General features: G+C 46.3%; 1 protein-coding gene across 3 annotated transcripts in view; it reads right to left on the bottom strand.

The window, feature by feature from the left end:
* Nucleotides 1–16,959, bottom strand: part of NAV1 (neuron navigator 1) — a 251,002-nt gene that overhangs the window by 26,558 nt on the left and 207,485 nt on the right. For 2 of the 3 annotated variants that reach the window (XR_010024868.1, XM_063113831.1), the window contains exons 7-16: nucleotides 12,092–12,230; nucleotides 11,328–11,625; nucleotides 9,734–10,427; nucleotides 8,776–9,219; nucleotides 7,963–8,004; nucleotides 7,078–7,226; nucleotides 5,043–5,213; nucleotides 3,857–3,909; nucleotides 3,060–3,083; nucleotides 2,871–2,948 (exon numbers count right to left, since the gene is read on the bottom strand). Coding sequence is in view for 2 of the 3 variants with exons in the window: in XM_063113831.1 (XP_062969901.1) it covers nucleotides 2,871–2,948; nucleotides 3,060–3,083; nucleotides 3,857–3,909; nucleotides 5,043–5,213; nucleotides 7,078–7,226; nucleotides 7,963–8,004; nucleotides 8,776–9,219; nucleotides 9,734–10,427; nucleotides 11,328–11,625; nucleotides 12,092–12,230 (2,092 nt within the window). In the remaining variant the exon portion in view is untranslated. The remainder of the gene's footprint in view (nucleotides 1–2,870; nucleotides 2,949–3,059; nucleotides 3,084–3,856; nucleotides 3,910–5,042; nucleotides 5,214–7,077; nucleotides 7,227–7,962; nucleotides 8,005–8,775; nucleotides 9,220–9,733; nucleotides 10,428–11,327; nucleotides 11,626–12,091; nucleotides 12,231–16,959) is intronic. The other variant, XM_063113832.1, reaches the window with a different exon arrangement.

A 16,959-nucleotide genomic window follows, 5' to 3' on the forward strand; every position in this document is an offset into this window, starting at 1 on the left:
AAGGAAATGACTGACATGGGAAGTAACTGATTTTCTGTGTCAGAGACGACCGATGCCAACGAACCTCTTAGTGATTTTAAAATACTGATTTCCCCGGGGAGACAGGTGGAATCAAAGAAGGTGGGAAATAGTTTCTTGAATAATGCAGACAGCATGAAGGTAGGGCAGGTTTTGGAGGCTCCTGGAGACATGAGATCTAGTGTCTATCACCTACGAGTGCTGGACCTCTGCTCTATGCGATATGTGGGGCGGCAGGCTTGGTGGGAGGGCCATCGCCTCTGGGATGGTTTCTACTATTTTGGTTTAACTCCCCATGGGTCTAAATAACCTTCCAGTGAAAGCTATTTGGTGCATCTTTTCCACCTCTGCTCCCAGAGTGGCCCTCCACTGCTTAACTTGCTCTTGCTTTGGAGCTGTTCCGTGTTCTTGGTTTCTGCAGGCTCCGCTCTGCAGGGCTGAGGCATGCCCCCGTTTGGCCGCTAGGTGTCAGGTCTGTTCTACAAGGAGTGAAGACTATGGGCGGGCCTTCCGGATAAAAGGCAGGCTGGGGAAAGGTGCTGAGTGGAGCTAAGGCCACGTGGAGCGTGGTTTGAACTCTAGCTGGCCAATTGGCAGCAAGATATATGGGAAATGTGAAGGGAATGAGGCATGGGATTAGAAAGGGGAACACTAGGGGATGGAAAAATAGCATCAGTGAGGATATCTGAGCAAATGGTGAGCCTAGCGAGAAGTGACGGACATATTCTGGGCAGGTCCTTCATAAAGAGCCCTAGGATGTCTGTGACACTCTTATTGCTTCCTGTTGGCTTATAATTTTTCCTCCTGTTGGGTCAACTCTAGTTTTAACCCCCTGCCCTTGAAACATGTGTGGAGCCTACTTTCATTGCACCATGGCTGCAGGCAATCCCTTTGGTCCCATCTGAGCCCCCTCTTCCACTTTTACTATAAATCTGTAAATTTATTTTACTAAGTCTTTCAAGGCCTGGGCTCCTTAACTGATATATGTCATGACCTGAGCAGTTTACTTTCACCTACTGTACAGGGAACTTCTGTCTTCTTGACTTCAGACCTTTTCTTGTTTGCTTCCCTGCATATGTTCTGTAAACAGGCTGCTTGTAGGCCCTGGAAATTTACTCATGAGAGACCCCGAGAACCCCTGGGTTCCTGTGTACTTTTCTGCATTGGCCTCTCCTCATCTGGGGGACTGGCTTGCCTCCCCTCAAGAAGATCCTACATTTCCTTTCCCTACTCTGAACCTTCCCCTAACCCTGACATCAGACTAGGGTGCCCGTAAGACCTCAGGGCTAGGTAGTGGTGCTGTAGAGAGGCTAGCATTTGGGTGAAGTGGTCTAGGCTCCTCCCTGTCTAGGGTGCTCTCAGCTTCAGTAGCTAGGAAGTTCCATGGAACATAACAGAAGTTTGATCTAGAATCAGGGGATCCTGAAGAGAGCTGTAGAACCTTCCCAGAGTCCTGGTATCACAAGTCCTGCTTGAGGGCAAGGCTCTGACCCTCGGCAAAAATCTACCTCTAAGCTTCAGAACCCACTGTGTCTGGGTGTTTAGTTTGTTCTCTCTTAGCCAAATGGAACTTCCTGTTCTAAGAAAAATCACCCTCTAAATTCATTTTCTTGGCTCTAGCCCAGCCTTGACAGCACGATGGCTGAGGGATTGCAGTGTAAATGAATCAGACATAATAATGTTCTCGGCCTCCCTGGCGCCTCTCCCCCCAGCATCTCCCAGACATGAATTTCCTGGGGTGTGCAGGACGTGACCCAGGCTAAAGGCCTTGGAAGGTGCAGCACCAGGGAGAGAAAAGATGGTTCTTGTTTGTGTTACAATTCTTAAAGGTCCCCAGGAGTAAGGAAAAATGTTTGATATGAGCTTCAAACAAACTGCTAAGTATACAACTTATAAACTAGGGGTTTGGGAAAAGCCTGCAACTGAAATATAATGGAAACATGCAAAATCTTGGTGGATATTCTTCTACCTGCTTCCAAGGGACAGACCCCAGGCCTGACAGCTGGGCTCCCCGGAGAGGAAGGGAAGAGAAAAAAAAAAAAACCAGTAACTGCTGCGGAAATTGCAGACATGGTTACTTTTGTGCAAATGCTTGGAAAGCTCCTGCAGATCCGGCTCAGCTGTTGTTTACAGCTTTGGGGGAAAATGGCTCTTATGTTCTCTGTTTGCAACTCTGTCACAGGGGAAAAACTACCACAGCCTAGATAGAGGAGGTGGCTTCATTTCTCCCCATCTTGCAGAGTAGAAAAACTAAGGCCTAAAGAAAGAAAGCCATTCACTCTAAATGGATTTACTGAGGACAGGTTGAGGGCAGAAATAGAGAATTCTGGTTCCTAACCTAAAGCTTGGATTGTTTCTGCCAACTGCCCAAGGGGACTGCTAAGAATAGGGACAGTTGTGAATGGAGGAGTTAGACTAAAATGGGGGTTGGGAAGATAATATCGTGGTCACCAGACAGAATTCTAACGACCAATTCTGTGCCTGCTCAGTTATGTGGCATGAATAGACACGAACACACCCCAGGGCAGTGGGAAAAGGCTCTAAGGGCTCTGTAATTATAATCCATAACTATTTTTGTCCATGTCCAATAGCAAGGTTGTTTCCACTTCCATGCAGAACCACTGATAATCTACTTTTCTCTCTCCAGGGAGTTCAATGGTTCTTTATAAAAGCTGAGGCTCAGGGAAGGGAAAGGACGATCCCCAAATCCTCTCCTGCAGAGCTGTGAAGATCTGCTCCCTTGGAGTCTAAGTCCCAGGGATATTTTATCAGATAGTTTCCCTCCCTTGGCTGAACCTATCTAATATGGTGCAAGTAACTGCCTGGGTCTTTCTCTACTTCAGGGCACTCACATTGGCAGAAAGCTGAGACGTCAGGGTGGCCACTTTTTCCTGGGATGATTCCAGTTCCCTACGAAGCTTCCGGATTTGCTGTGAAAGGAAGAGAAATACAAACTACTGGTGGCAGAAGAAGTATAAGATGTGGAAAGAAAATGAGGTGCAGTGGTGTTAACAGGCAGAGACAAAGGCTTTGCACCCTACCTCAGATTGCATCCTCTCCTCAGCCTGAAGAAGGGAGCACAGAGAGAGAAAGAGAGAGAAAGGCAGTAGTTACTATGGGGGTGGAGAAGCCAGGCCCCAGTGGCAGGGTAGAGAACTTGGAGAAGCATGATTCAGAGGTGCGGAGAGGCTGAAACTCTTGTTTCCCAGCCCTGACTCCTCACAGGACTCAGCTCAGACCTATATTAGGGTTTAAGGAAAAGATTTCTCTGGAGCTCATCTCTAGCCAACATTGTCATTGCCCAAAAGGCTAGGAAATGAAACTTTGGTTGGTCTGAAAACTAACTCTTATTGCCAGTAACTTGGAGCAAAGAATTAGGGGCAAAACAAATTTACAAATCCAGGAATACCTAACAGCTAAAAGCTACGCCTGGTGCCCCACAATACACGCTTGGCCAACTCTGTAACACTGTTAGGGTTCTAGAGTCCTAGAAACCTAACCATCTCACCTGGCCATAAGTGCTTCCCACTTACCATGGCACAGAAAAGCCTCTACAATAAGGGGATTCTCCATTTTTCAAAGGAGGAGAACGAAAAGCACCAGAATTGCTCAGGAGTTGGTGGTGAGGCCAAAAAGACCATTGAGGGCCTAAGACACCCGACTAAGTGCTCCAAGCTCTGGGCGCCCCCCGCTCCCCAGATCCATAAGGTGTCATGAAGAGAGGGCAGGGCCTCCGTCCCCCCCTCAGTTACCCAACCAAGGGAGGTTCCAGGGAGCACGGAGCATGGGATGGCAGGGGGGAGGGGGACGTGGGAAGAAGAGAAGTTAATGCTCTTACTGAGGAGTAAGTGGAGGAGGCACTGGAGGCCAGGGACAGCACTGAACCATGAACTGAAAGAGAAGGAGAACACAAAGAGTTACCAGGGGGTTCCAGGGACAGGGGGTTCCTGGGAAGAGCTCTAAGCAGGAGTTTGGATTCTGATTCTGGAGGGTATCTGGAGCAAGTAGAAAGAACAGAATAGGGAACCCAGCTGGTATCACGACAGCCCAAAGCAGGTAGGTATCTGCTGGGAGACAAGGTCCTGCGTAGAGGTAGCTACCGCCTCCTTCAGTCTACATCCTCTGGCAGCCTGGGTATGGCGGTCCCTCGCTCAGCCTCTTCCAGGGGGCACAGGGTTACAGAGAGAAGGAAAGGAGATTTTCCTGGATAGTCGTCATCTTATCTTCCCAGTCAGAAAAGTGCTCTAGCTGCCCAAGAGGGGAGTTTCTCATCAGAGCTGCTCAGAACAAATACTGCGGTTCTGCCCATGCCTCCTCTTCTCAGCCCCTGGGGACTTGCCCAGGATCTCGGGGATCATTCAGATGAAAAAAATATTTAAGTGAGGAATACTTGTTCTGATCATTCAATAGAGCCTACTGAGAGAACTGAAGCATGTCTGCAAGGAATGCCTCCTGGAATGAGCGTCCTGAAAATAATAATGGGAGGACTAATCTACCATAAAGCCTGGTCTTCCAGGCTCTGATCGACATTAACAGCCAGATCATCACCAACAGTCAGAAGGTCCCACCCTGAAGCTAATCTTTGGAACATTCTTGAAAGAGGGATGAGATGCCTAATTCTTTGTAAGGCTTTAAGAACTACCATTATGTTCTTTTATCTATTCATATATTTTGAGAGACTGTGGGGAAGAAAGACTACAGCTAGAATGAGGAGGAAAGAAGCTATGGTTTTCAGAGCACCCTGAGGGGTACTACTTAACCCTTCCATGATCAATCTCCCTCCCCTGGCCCCAATGATAGTTGCTCCATACCAAAGACCCAGTGCTAGATGGTGCCACCCAAGGTTTCTGGGCCCCCAGACCCTTCAAAGGTATGTGAACAAAGAACTGAAATGGCCCAACTCCATGTTCTGTGAATCATATATATGTGTGTGGTGGTGGTAGTGGTGGTAGTGGAGGTGGCAGTGGGTGAGGGGACCCAGCAGAGCTGGAATGAGCGTGAACCGCGCTGGCATGAAGTCTCACCATCGTCCGTGGGGTCTCGGAAGGATCCGGACCGAATCATTCCCTTGGGTCTCTCGGCCAGGGACAGGGTGCTCCCCATTTGGGAGCCGCTGTACAGCTCGAAGGCCGCCTCGTGGGTGGGGATGCTGTTGGAGCGGGTGATTCTTGGCGTGGTGGCCGCAGTGGGACTCACTGGAAGGACAGAGGGAAGGGGGACAGGAGACGGAGGGGGAGGGCAGGAGAAGAGGCAGGGTCATCAGCTCTCTGGTCCCTTGGGGAATGGAGCACCAGGAGCGTAAGAGGCAAACAGGGAGAGGGCAGGAGAGGAAGGGGCAGGTGGGGTGGTGGGAGTGTGCAAGCAGCTGGTGGTTAGGAGCAGGGTCCCTCCTGGGGAAATCAAGCCCTAATGGAGAAGGACCTTGCTGTCTGGAATGAAGAGCTTCCCTCAACACTGCCTGGCTTAGAGTTGCTGCTTTTGAAGGTTAGGCTGGGGGCCTGGCAACTTTTCCGAAACCTTCACATCACTCGGATGTGCCAATGAGACTGGGATGCTGTGGTTTTCTAAAACAAAACTGGCAGCTTGGGAGGACTGAGAATTCACACCAAGACTGAGATCTGAGTGATGAGAAAGAACCAGCTAGAGAAGGGGGCTAGGCTGTGGGATCCAATGGGCTCACATTATGGAAGGGAGCGAGAATCTCACCACAAAGCAGTGTCACTCTAGGTTACTAGGTTGGCCCTAAAGCATCAAGAAACATGGCCCTCTCTGCCCAGTATTCCCCTGGCTTGAAGGCCAGACAGACAGTGGGTGAAAGTGTCAGGAAAGTCTTGTGGAAGCTGCTTTGAAGCCGGACTCAGCTGAATTCCATGGACCTGCAGAACCTTTCTCCCTTTACCCCTTGCTGGGATCCCGGCCTTTCAGGGTTCACTCCCACACAGAGCTCCTTTGGGTCTATTCTTTTGCCTCCACATGGGCAGGCAGATGTCTAATCTGTCCATAAAGACCTGTGCAGAAGAAGATTTCACACCTCTCTCTTGGCCCTTTGGAATCCATAAGGTGATCATATCACTGTAAGGTGATATACCCAGTCCCTCACACTGCAGCATAAGTGCATTTCTTGTTTGGTCCTTAGTGGAAATGGAAAACAAGCTGGCCCATCCTCCATTTAATAGCCCTTCTGATGCCAGATGACCCTTCCTTAAGAACTGTCCTTTTCCTTCAGCAAAATGATCCTGATTCCTAGTCTTTCCTCAAATTCCCCAGTCATTGCACAGGCGTGTTACAGGTCCTTGTCTTTTGTTAACTCATGTCTTTCACTCAGCTGAAAAAAGAGATGGATTTAGAGACGTACAGCAAGCAAACAACAGGCACTGTCCTACGGGGTTCCTGTTCCAGCATACTGCCTCCCAGAACCAGGGTGGGGTGCTTCTGCACTGGAGCCAGGACCTCCACCTGAAGCTTCTTCCCCTCCCTGTCTCTGAATCACAGTCACTTCCTTCTTTCCTAACTTTTCCTTTCTGACGGGTGTGGCCAGGACAAGCTGTTAGTCAGCTCTGCCTTCAGGGCTGGGATGGCCCTGGTCCAGCCAGAGCAGTTGGGGAACCTGGACTTTTCTGAGTTTGAAGGCAGATCCTATCCTTTGCCATCAACGACCTTTCCCTCCCTCCTCCCCACCAGCCTGAGTTTAGTGTTGCCCTTTCCCCAGCGGGTCCTGGCAGCACTGGGTGTGGTGGCTCCTTTCTGAGGGCTCAATGTGCTTGTTCACTACACTGGTTTGATTCCAGCCTTCGGTTTATGGCTTTTCGATGCCATCATTCAGACTTTCTAATGCCATAAGGACACTACACCTTGTGCTCAGGGGCAGCTTTTCAGTTTAGGATCTTGGAGCACTTTGCCTTTAATGTCACTTGGGTAGATTAAACTGAGGAACCAAGAAGCCACCAATATAGCCTGAGTCAAATATGAGATGAAATCCAAAGCCCAGCTGCCTTGCCTCACCCTGCAAGGTGACCCCTGCGTCATCCCATGCCACAGTGAGTGACTGAAAACACTGACCTATGTTGGTAAGCTGGCCCTTTGCACTCAAGGACATGGATAGTGCAGGGGGTGAAGGCAGCTCTGACTGGTCGTCGGATTCAGGGAGCCCCCCGATAGTATGGGAGTGTCGCCTCTCCTTGGTCTCCTCCTGGGACTGAAGCTGGTACCTGCAGGAGGGAGCAAAAGAACTCAGTCTGGGCAACTACAAAGTGATATCAGAGGTTTTGTTGGTGTGGAGGATGTTGGAGCTGGGCTAGAGCCAGGAGATTCTGAAAGAAGGACAAGGAAAAAAGAGGGAGCAGTCAGAGCTGCCTAAGGAGGGAGCAAGACCTCCTTAGAGCAAGATCCTCTCCCAGACCCCAAAGAGGGTATTCACAAGAGAGTTCCAGACGTATGGGCAGAAATGACGGAGGAAGCTCAGGACAGAGCTTTATGATTCCATGCGTGTGCTTCAAGTTGTGGGAGTGAACAAGTCCATGCCATCATAACACCCAGCTGAAAAAGTCAATGCTGTCCTAACCGTGGAAGACCAGGTACGTCCTGCCCTTGCCCATGTGAGTGACTCCACAGGCAGGCTGTCTTCCCTCACACTTTGAGGGAGGAAAATTACAGAGAAGTTTAGCCAGGACTGGGATAACACAGGCTGGTACAGGTAGGTGTGTGATTCCCATGTGCAAACTTGTTTCTCCCCTGTCACCAAAAAAGAACACTTGCTGTAAAAGTTGACTCACATGATATTAAGCTTAGGCAGAGTGATAAGTGGTATTTGTACAGGACCACATATGAATGATTCAGCTAAAAGGGTTACTAAATTCATGACTGGGGCCTGAGACAGGTCAAGTTATTTTTCATACAGACCAGGAACCCCAGACATAGGGAAGAAAAAACACATTTAAAGGTTACCTGAGTCCTTTCTTGGGAAGTGTGTTCCGATCCCTCTGATTACTGTGGAAATAAAAAAAAGAGAAGCATGTTGGTCCATCTTAGAAACTAAAATTTGGGACCATAGATAGGTTTGAGAGATGCAGACTCTGGACGTGGGACATCAAACTATGAGCCCCTTTATCTCCATAAACTAAATAAGAAGACAGCTGCAGCCTCTTTCTTGGCTCACAGCTTGGGAAATTTATCTGAAATGTTAAATGCTTTTCTCTGATTAGGAATCAGGGTATAGTTAGCTATTTGAAAGATCATATTATGGGGCAGGCCCGTGGCTCACTTGGGCGAATGTGGTGCTGATAACACCAAGGCCACGGGTTCAGATCCCATATAGGGATAGCCGGTTTGCTCACTTGGGAGAGTGTGGTGCTGACAACACCAAGTCAAGGGTTAAGATCCCCTCACCGGTGATCTTTTTTTTTTTTTAAAAAAGATCATACTACAGTAGGTGAAAACTAGGATGTGATACAATAAAAACGATTTTGGACTAGAAAGCAAAAGCTTTGATGGATAGGTTAAACTGATTATGAGATCTTGGATAAGTCATCTTCTTTGTGCACTGGTCTCCCCATTTATGAGATGAGAATAATAATTAAAAACAAAAACATCCTACTGATCTCATGAAGGTGTTGTGCAGCAAATAAAATCACTGAATATATGTGAAAAGATTATGAAAGTCATAAAGTAGCAATCAAATATAGGATAGTATTGCTAATGGCAAAATGAGCTCAAGGCATTTGGATGGGCTCAGGCTCAGCTCCGTCTCCATCCACCTACCTGTCCAATTGCCCAGTTCTGGGGCTTCCACTCCAGCTTAGCTCTTCCGTCTCTTCCTCTGCGGGGGCAGCGGGGGCGGCAGGAGGGGTGGGGATGGGAGTACTGCTGGGGAAGGCACTGGGCAGGCTCATTGGCATCTGGAGGGACTCCATGCTCCTGTGCAGGCCTGAGAGTTTGGGGTACATGCGGGTTTCCTTGGGGACACTGAAGCCGCTCATTAGCTCCAGGCCCTGAGAGAAGCTGGCTGAGTTAATATTGAGGATGGGTGCTGGACTGGGGGTGAAACAAGAAGGGAGAGGGCCCCCAGTTGCGGAGCTTGTAGCATGCAGATCTGGGGCCTTTGAAGCGTGGGTGTCGCTGGACGATGGTAGATCCAGACTGTTGGAGTTGACCTTGTCTAGATTGGCTAGTGAGGGTGGCTTGACAAAGCTCTTAGCTGTGGCCCTGAGAAAAGTGAAGATAAAACAAAATATTTAGGATAATAGAATTACAGAAATAAGAGGCAGATGGGACCTCAGAGAAAACCTAGTTCAGTTTCCTTGATTTCTGGCTATTTGTTAAGTACAGAGGCTTGTTCTAATGCTGCTGTGAAATACATTGAAGGAAGTCTGATATTTGACTTGGGCCACCTTCCATCTTAATGAGGGAGATGGCACGTGCACATGGAAGACACAAGTGAATTTATACAAAAATGGGTATATTTGTGTAAATCAACACTGTAAAACCACCCATGCAAGGGCTGGAGACAGGTTAAGTGTTGGTCAAGGAAGAGTATAAATGAGGTGAGTTTTGAAAACAGCATAAAAGAGGGAGAAGAAACTTGGCATGTAGGGGAGGGAGGGGAAAGACCCATGCAAAGGCCTCGAGACAACAGCAGGTAGGCAAGCCTCACCTAGTCTAAGGAGTGCAAAAGAACGACAGAGCAAGCAGGCAAGGACGAAGCTGCCCACGTGGGTACCTGAGAGGGGTTGGTGGCAGCTCTGCCAACTTGGTTGCTGGGGGGTGGCTTGCTTGGTTTTTGGGAGTACTTTCTGGGGAGCCAATGCTCTTCAAGGAGATGTTGTCTGAGTCCAAGGCCACTGCCTTCGCTTTGGCCTTCTCCTTTTCCCGATCTGTCTGATTGACAGGGGCTGGAGTGGTCCGCCCACTGGCTACCTTGGAAGGCTCCTTCAGTCTGGAGGGTGTAAGGCCTCCCTGCTTGGTGCTGAGAAGACTGGGGTCAATGCTGCTGCTAACAGGGCGAGGTCCACCCCGCCCTCCAGTCACGCTCATAGAACTGGACTTGGCTGGCCGGGGCAGGCTGCGGTACTGGATGTTGGAACGGGCTCCAGGAGCCAGGAATCCCGGCTCTGTGCTGTTGGACACATCTAAGCTAGTCTTGCGTCCATTTACTGGCTTGACAGGGATGCCCGAGGACTTCTGGATCTTGCTGAGAGTGGCTGAACCACCAGTCTGCATGACAGTGGCTGTGCCTGTGGCAGGAGGAGGCTTCTTGTAGCCAAAGGATCCTGAAGTGGAGGGGCGAGCAATGCCCGAGGGGGGCTTCTTAGCATCGCTCAGGCGATCCCGGCCAGCATCAGAAGAGGAGCGCTGTAACCCGGTATTCTTCACTGCAAGCTTACCCTTGTCTGTAGCTTTGCCTTCAGGTTTGCCTGCAAGAGGGCAGGAAATGAGGTAAGAGTAGTTGAAATTGACCAACATCTTAAAAATCCTTTACCTTCCCTCCATGGGAGAAGCATACATTGTCAATGTATTGTATCATTTTAGAGGCGTCAGTACGGGTAAGCAGGTGCTGGACAAGCTGATGAAGTTTCTTCCCAGAGGGACTCGGGGTGCGAGGGGTGGGGAGGCTAGGACTTTGTTTTGTTTGCTTTGTTTTTTTGTGTTTTATGCTCCCAGAGTAGGATGGTCCATTTTAGCTAAAATGGCAGAGGCAACCACCAAGACGATCAGGAAGGAATTGCATCTAACAACTGGTCAAGGAAGGGGGAAAAGGAGGGGAAGCAAAGGGAACCGAGTATGGCAGGATCTACTGGTAGTTAGAGACTGCAGGGACGTGTAGATCAAAGCTAACAGTTACCCCAGGGGCCAACGCTGGGAGCACTATAATTCTCTTGCTGTAGCCATTTCATTTATTGCTTTCTTGGGAGCTCCCTGGGATGTCAAGCAAGCGTCTTATGAAGGTAAGTCCACTGACTGAATGTCTTGGGAGAGGAAAGAAGGAAGCCAATGGGGGGCGTTTGAAGGGAGGTCAAACTGGTCTCTGAACATAACATACTCTCTCCCTCCCTAACCCTCATTAGCCGTGTGATTCTGGCACAGCCACTTAACCTCTTTGAGATTCTGTTTCCACATTTATAAAATGGACATAGTAATACTCATCTTTCCTAAGTCACAGGACTGTCCTAAAGACCAGATAAGATAATGCGTAAAGCACTATGCACAAGTTTGCTATCATCTTGTGGGTTAATGGTTCTTAAGAAGAGGGGCAACCAAAGAAACCAAGGGCAAAAAGGCCTTTGCCCTTGTCCCTTCCTCTATTCCAGGCTCACCCGCGACTTTGAGGGCACTCTGGGCTGTATGAGTGATGGGGGAAGTGACAGCCACTGGTGGGGTCTTGCCCTTCTTCAGGGAACCAGGGTGTCCTAGGCTGATGGGCTTTTTCAGTTCTCCACCCTTGGATGAATCATCACAGCTCTCAGGCCGCTCTCTCCGCCACTTAGAAGTCCCAGGTTCCATCTTCAGGCTACCACTGTCGTACTCCAGTTTTTTGGGAGTCTTTTCCTCTGATTCACTAAACCAGCTCAGCCCACTTTCTGCCAGTGAGCGCTTCTCTGAGTCTGTGCGTAGCTAATGAGAAGAGAAAAAGGCAGAGTGAAACACTCATATGGGGATAGGGAAATGGAAAGCTGAGGGGATTTATTTTGATTAGTAGGTGGCCCTGCTCATCCTGGAGTATTAAGTCAATCCAGGGTTCTGCACCCCTAGGGCTCTGGAGAGAAGATCTCCTATATATCTCTGGGTTTCTTTTTCTTCTACAGTTGGAACAACTCATAAGAGTTGGTAATGTATCACTCCAGATTGGTGTGGGTACTAAATATAGATACTATGACAACATCTAATGTCTTGGATGACTGCTTGTTAGCCTTAGCATTTTGTTGTTGTTGTCGCCAGCTCTAAAAGAACTTGGCCAAAGGCCAGTGGAAACCAGTCTCGTGGAGTGGGTGTGTATGTACAAGCACGTACACAGACACTGCCCAGTTTGCCCTGTGGTTCATCTTGAGATGGTGGCTTCGGTGTTTGCAAACTCACTTACCACTATTGTAGAGTTCCTGCGAGAAGCAGTGGGAGTAGTTGGGAGGGAGTTAAGTGAGGAGCTGGCATTGAACTCTTCTGAGCTGAGGTTGTCTGAGGCATCGCTGAGCCCACTGCTGATGGAGCTGCTTTCATCCCAGCTACAGAGTGGGAGAGATACAGGTTAGCAATTAAAACAGGAGCCAAGGCAAGAAATAAATTTTTTATATTGATGGAAGAATGGCTCCACACCAGTATATACACTGGCCAAAAGGAGAAAGCGTGGGGGTTAGTCCTGGGTTTGCCAGTAATTCAAAGTGTGACTTCAACTTCCTTGTAAGTTGGTGATATTCTTTTATAAAAGGAAGAGACTCTGTCTTTATCTAGCAAGAGGAGATGTTTTATCTCCTCAACAGAAAGGTGTACTATAAAGAGAAGATAATTTCCAGATCAATCTCATTAAAATCAATTTCCTCTGCCTAAAAACAGCCTCTATTCTTATAATTACCATATCTTTGTTCATTTTTAGATATGTTCTCCAGGTATTTTTTCCTCTTTTCTAAAATCTTCCATACCTGGCAACAAGGGCCAGAAAAAGATTTCTCTTTTCTAGAACCCCTTAGACTTATCATTTCTGGTTGCTCTTCTGTTTATACTGTTCACCCTTATTCTGGAATCAAGTCCTGCTTCTAAACAGCATGGACTGCTCTTCTGCTAAATGAAAAAAACTAAAGGTGCTGTGGACAAGCAGAGGTGCCACATTTGTGCTGAGAGGTGTCATTTCTCTGCCAATTGCTTGGAATATCAGATTTGTGGTATCGGGCAGAGACATCTGTATCTATAAACATCTGCATCTGAGAACGCTAATCCATGCACCAAGTGAACTTCCTTCAGCCTCCGTATCTTTGCAGCTTGGGCTCTACAACATTCCTTTGGCTGTTCATTTTTGAGTTCAACAAATTTCACAGTCAGAAAGTTTATTCTTAACATCTAAACTAAAACGCCTCCTCTATCATTTATGCCAATTTCCTCTGGATCTACCCTTGTTTGCTATCCACGCGTTTCTTTTCTATCACGCTCCTTATTTTCTAAGCTCAAATTCTATCTCCTTTAACCTTTCTTCAAAGGTCCCATTTTCCAAGTCTTTCACAAGTTCTTCAGACTTCACTCAAGTTTTAGAGTCTAAAACTGAACATAAAAATGTTCAGTAGGGGCCGAGCCCGTGGCGCACTCGGGAGAGTGCGGTGCTGGGAGCGCAGCAACACTCCCGCCGCGGGTTCAGATCCTATATAGGAATGGCCGGTGCACTCACTGGCTGAGTGCCGGTCACGAAAAAGACAAAAAAAAAAAAAAAAAAAAAAAAAAAAAAAAAAGTTCAGTAAGACTGCTATACATGAGTATCCTTTTTGTGCTTGTAGGAATTAATCTCTAAAGTCCTCGTATCTGCACTCAGTATGTTTGTTTATCAGCTTTGCGTGTGCACAAGGCTGGAGACTTTTTTGTGAATTAGCTGGTATCTGAAAAATTTTCCCTTTTTGATTTATTTTGAGTTTCATATCATGGAACAAAAATCAGACATACAAGTCATCTAAGTGCTTGGCCCAGATTTCAGCTGGCCTTGCTCTGATTCATGTGCTGGGAATAGGAAAGTGGGTGGTTTGGACATCTGGCTTGGTTGCTCTGTAGTGATTTATCCAAATACATCAAGAAAGAGTGAAGAAAGCATGGGGATTAAAACACGCTACAGAGATATTTAAATTTTATGAAATATAGCCATTATTAAATGACCATCAATCTCCTCCCTCCCTCATGACATATATTAAACCTCGCATTTGTCCTGGGCTAAGATATCACACTCCCCATTTTATAGAGAAAGAATACTGAGGAAAGATCAATGCTGGTTTTATGATCCTATCAGCTCTTCTGGATCAAGATAAGATCTCTGGCAAGCAAACAAACAAACGATTCACAGTATGTTCTCTTAGGTCAAAGACAGAGGAAGTCTGTAGCAACTGAATCTTTCATCTGAGATTAATTATTGGTAATCAAAATCTTGGAGCAGAGAAAGCTCTTATGGAAGGGCCATTACAAAAAGAGTACTGCTGCAGTCCAGAAATCCAAAGGAAACCTTCCTTTGCCCTACCTTTATGGAAAGCCTAACACTGAAATGGGGGGTGGGGGGAATCTTCTAGGAGAGAGTTCAGGTCCTCTTTGCCCAAAAGACATTCCCTCCCAAGCTCTTTAACTGTAATAAAAAAGTATAAGCCTAAAATTACCACAGAAGGTTGGCTAGAGGATTTAAAGATTTCCTAGCAAAATTCCTTTGCAGGTTCTGAACAAAAGAATTTTGTTGTCATTATAAGGGTTAAGCATCTCCTCTGGAGTGGAAGGAGCATATTTTCTTTCTTTAAAAAAAAAAATTAGAAAAATAATACATGCTATAAATATTAAATATTTCATAAAAATATAAAGAAAAAAGAGAAAATGCCCCCTTTCTGCCATCCCATTTTTATTTTGAAGGTAACCACTGTTAACACTTTCTTGTGCGGGCCGGCCCGTGGCTCACTCTGGAGAGTGTGGTGCTGATAACACCAAGGCCGCGGGTTCGGATCCCTATATAGGGATGGCCGGTTAGCTCACTGGGTGAGCGTGGTGCTGACAACACCAAGCCAAGAGTTAAGATCCCCTTACTGGTCATCTTTAAAACAAAACAAAACAAAACAAAACAAAACAGTTTCTTGTGCTTCAAAAATATCCCTGTGCGTATTTCATCTTCTAGCTGTTTGTTCTCTCGATCTGCTGAAGAGCTGACATTAGGGAAACATGCCTCACCATCCTGAAGATTCTCTTTTCCTGACTCTGAAGTTAGAACCTCAGTCTTTCTCTCTGTTGTTTATTCCCTTGTTTCAGTGAAGTACCTTTTCCAGTAGGTTCCTGCAAAAGGATGCTTTGGAATTAAACTTTGGAAGATATGACATATCATAAAATGTCTTTGTTCTATCTTTACATGTGAGATTTGGCTAGACGTAGAATTCTAAGCTGAAAGGAATCTCTTTTCAGAATTTATTTATTTATTAGCAGCTGACCAGTACGGGGAACAGAACCCTTAACCTTGGTGTTGAAAGGCCATGTTCTAAACAACTGAGCTACCCAGCCAGCCTGCCTTTCAGGATTTAAAGGCGTTCTATTGCCTAGCTTCTATTGTTGTCATTCTGATTTCTTGTCCTTAGTATGTAACCTGTTGTTTCCTCTCTGGAAGCTTTTAGCATCTTCTCGGTGTTCTGAAATATAATTAATACTGTGCCTTGGTGTGAGCCGGTTTTCATCTATTGAGTTGGGTCCTTTACTGAACCCTTTGAATCTAGAAGCTCATGCATGACCTTCAGTTCTAGAAACTTTTCTTAAGTTATTTTTTTGATGATTTTCTCCTTTTCATTTTTTAGTTCTCTCTTCTAGAATGTCTGTTATTCAGATGATAGATTTTTAGGGAAATACCCTATTTTCCAGCACAATTTTTTTTTTTTTTTTAATTCTACTTTCTGGGCAGTGGCCTCAATTTTATCTTCTATCCCTGTTATTAAGTTTTTCATTTCTGCTATCATATTTTTAATTTTCAAGGTTTTTTTTTGGTGGCATATTGTTCTTTCTTTCAAGGATACAATCTCCTCTCAACTCTCGGAAGCATTCATTCATTCACTCATTCATTTATTCATTTGAAGGGGCAGGTTTACAATCTCTCTGCGTGGTTTCTGGTTCCAAGTTGCTTTGCTCTGTTTGTACTGGTGAGACTTCATGTTGTAGACCTCCTCAGATGTCTGATGATGCCTGGCTGTTTGCTCATATGTAAGACTGGGACACTCACTCTAAGTTATTTGGAAGCTCTGTGTACATAGGGTAGCACTTGTCAACTATGGCTTCAGTATGGAGAGATGCAATTGGACTAACTCATTTAAGTTTTTTCTTTTGCATTGGTCAGATTTTCTAGAGATGAATCTTCCAAACTCCAGCCTGGAGAGTATAAGTCCAGCTTACTGCAAGCTGAGTTGGAAAGGAGCCTGGAAGTTTCAACATTCAACAGGCAAAGTTTCACTTAATCCTCCTTGCTTTTGGTAAATAAAAAAATCTATGCCCTCACTTATGCCAGGAGTCCACCAGTCCAGAGACCATCTGTTTTACTCTCTCTAGAGTATAAGTCTCCAGTCTTCTGTTGATGAAGGGAAAAGGGAGTTGCCTTTCAGGGAGCTGTTGGAGGAGAGAATTTGAGAGTCTAAATATTTCTTATATGAATTTCTAACTAGTCTTCCTGTTTTTAGTTTTACTGCCTCCCCCGCTAAAGGTACCTGATGTCAACAATTACCAAGCTCTTTGAGGGTTCCAGGGTGCAGAGGTGCTGCCCAGCTTCCCCCACTGCTGGATTAGGGTTCGATTTTAAGTACAGTAGATCACTTCACACTTGCCATTCTGATTTCCAGCATGCCCAAGTCTCATACTTATCATCTCTTCCTACTCCTGTTCTTCTGTCCTTGCGGTTTTATGACTTAAGGAAAAAAAACCACCTTTATTTTTACTCTTGTGGTAGTTGTGAAACATATTAAACTAATTTTATCAGCAGCAAAATATCTCTAAGTGACACTGAACAGAGCTTGCTCTTTTGGATAAGATATGCTGGTAGGTAGCGTTTGAGTGGAGTGAGGGGAAGAGACATTAGCTTTGGAGTTTCATCATCAAATCAGGCAGAAGGAGAAGAAACCATCTAGATGATCTTTTTGAAGACTTCAAAGCTGTGGGAGAAAACAGGCTGGATGTCCACTGTCCATCCTGAAACATCTGATTGCTTAAGGTATAAGAACAGAAAGTCCTGAGAAGAGTTTGCAAAATGTATCAGCTCAT

This window comes from Cynocephalus volans, chromosome 11, assembly GCF_027409185.1.
Source record: "Cynocephalus volans isolate mCynVol1 chromosome 11, mCynVol1.pri, whole genome shotgun sequence".
Classification (NCBI taxonomy): domain Eukaryota; kingdom Metazoa; phylum Chordata; class Mammalia; order Dermoptera; family Cynocephalidae; genus Cynocephalus; species Cynocephalus volans.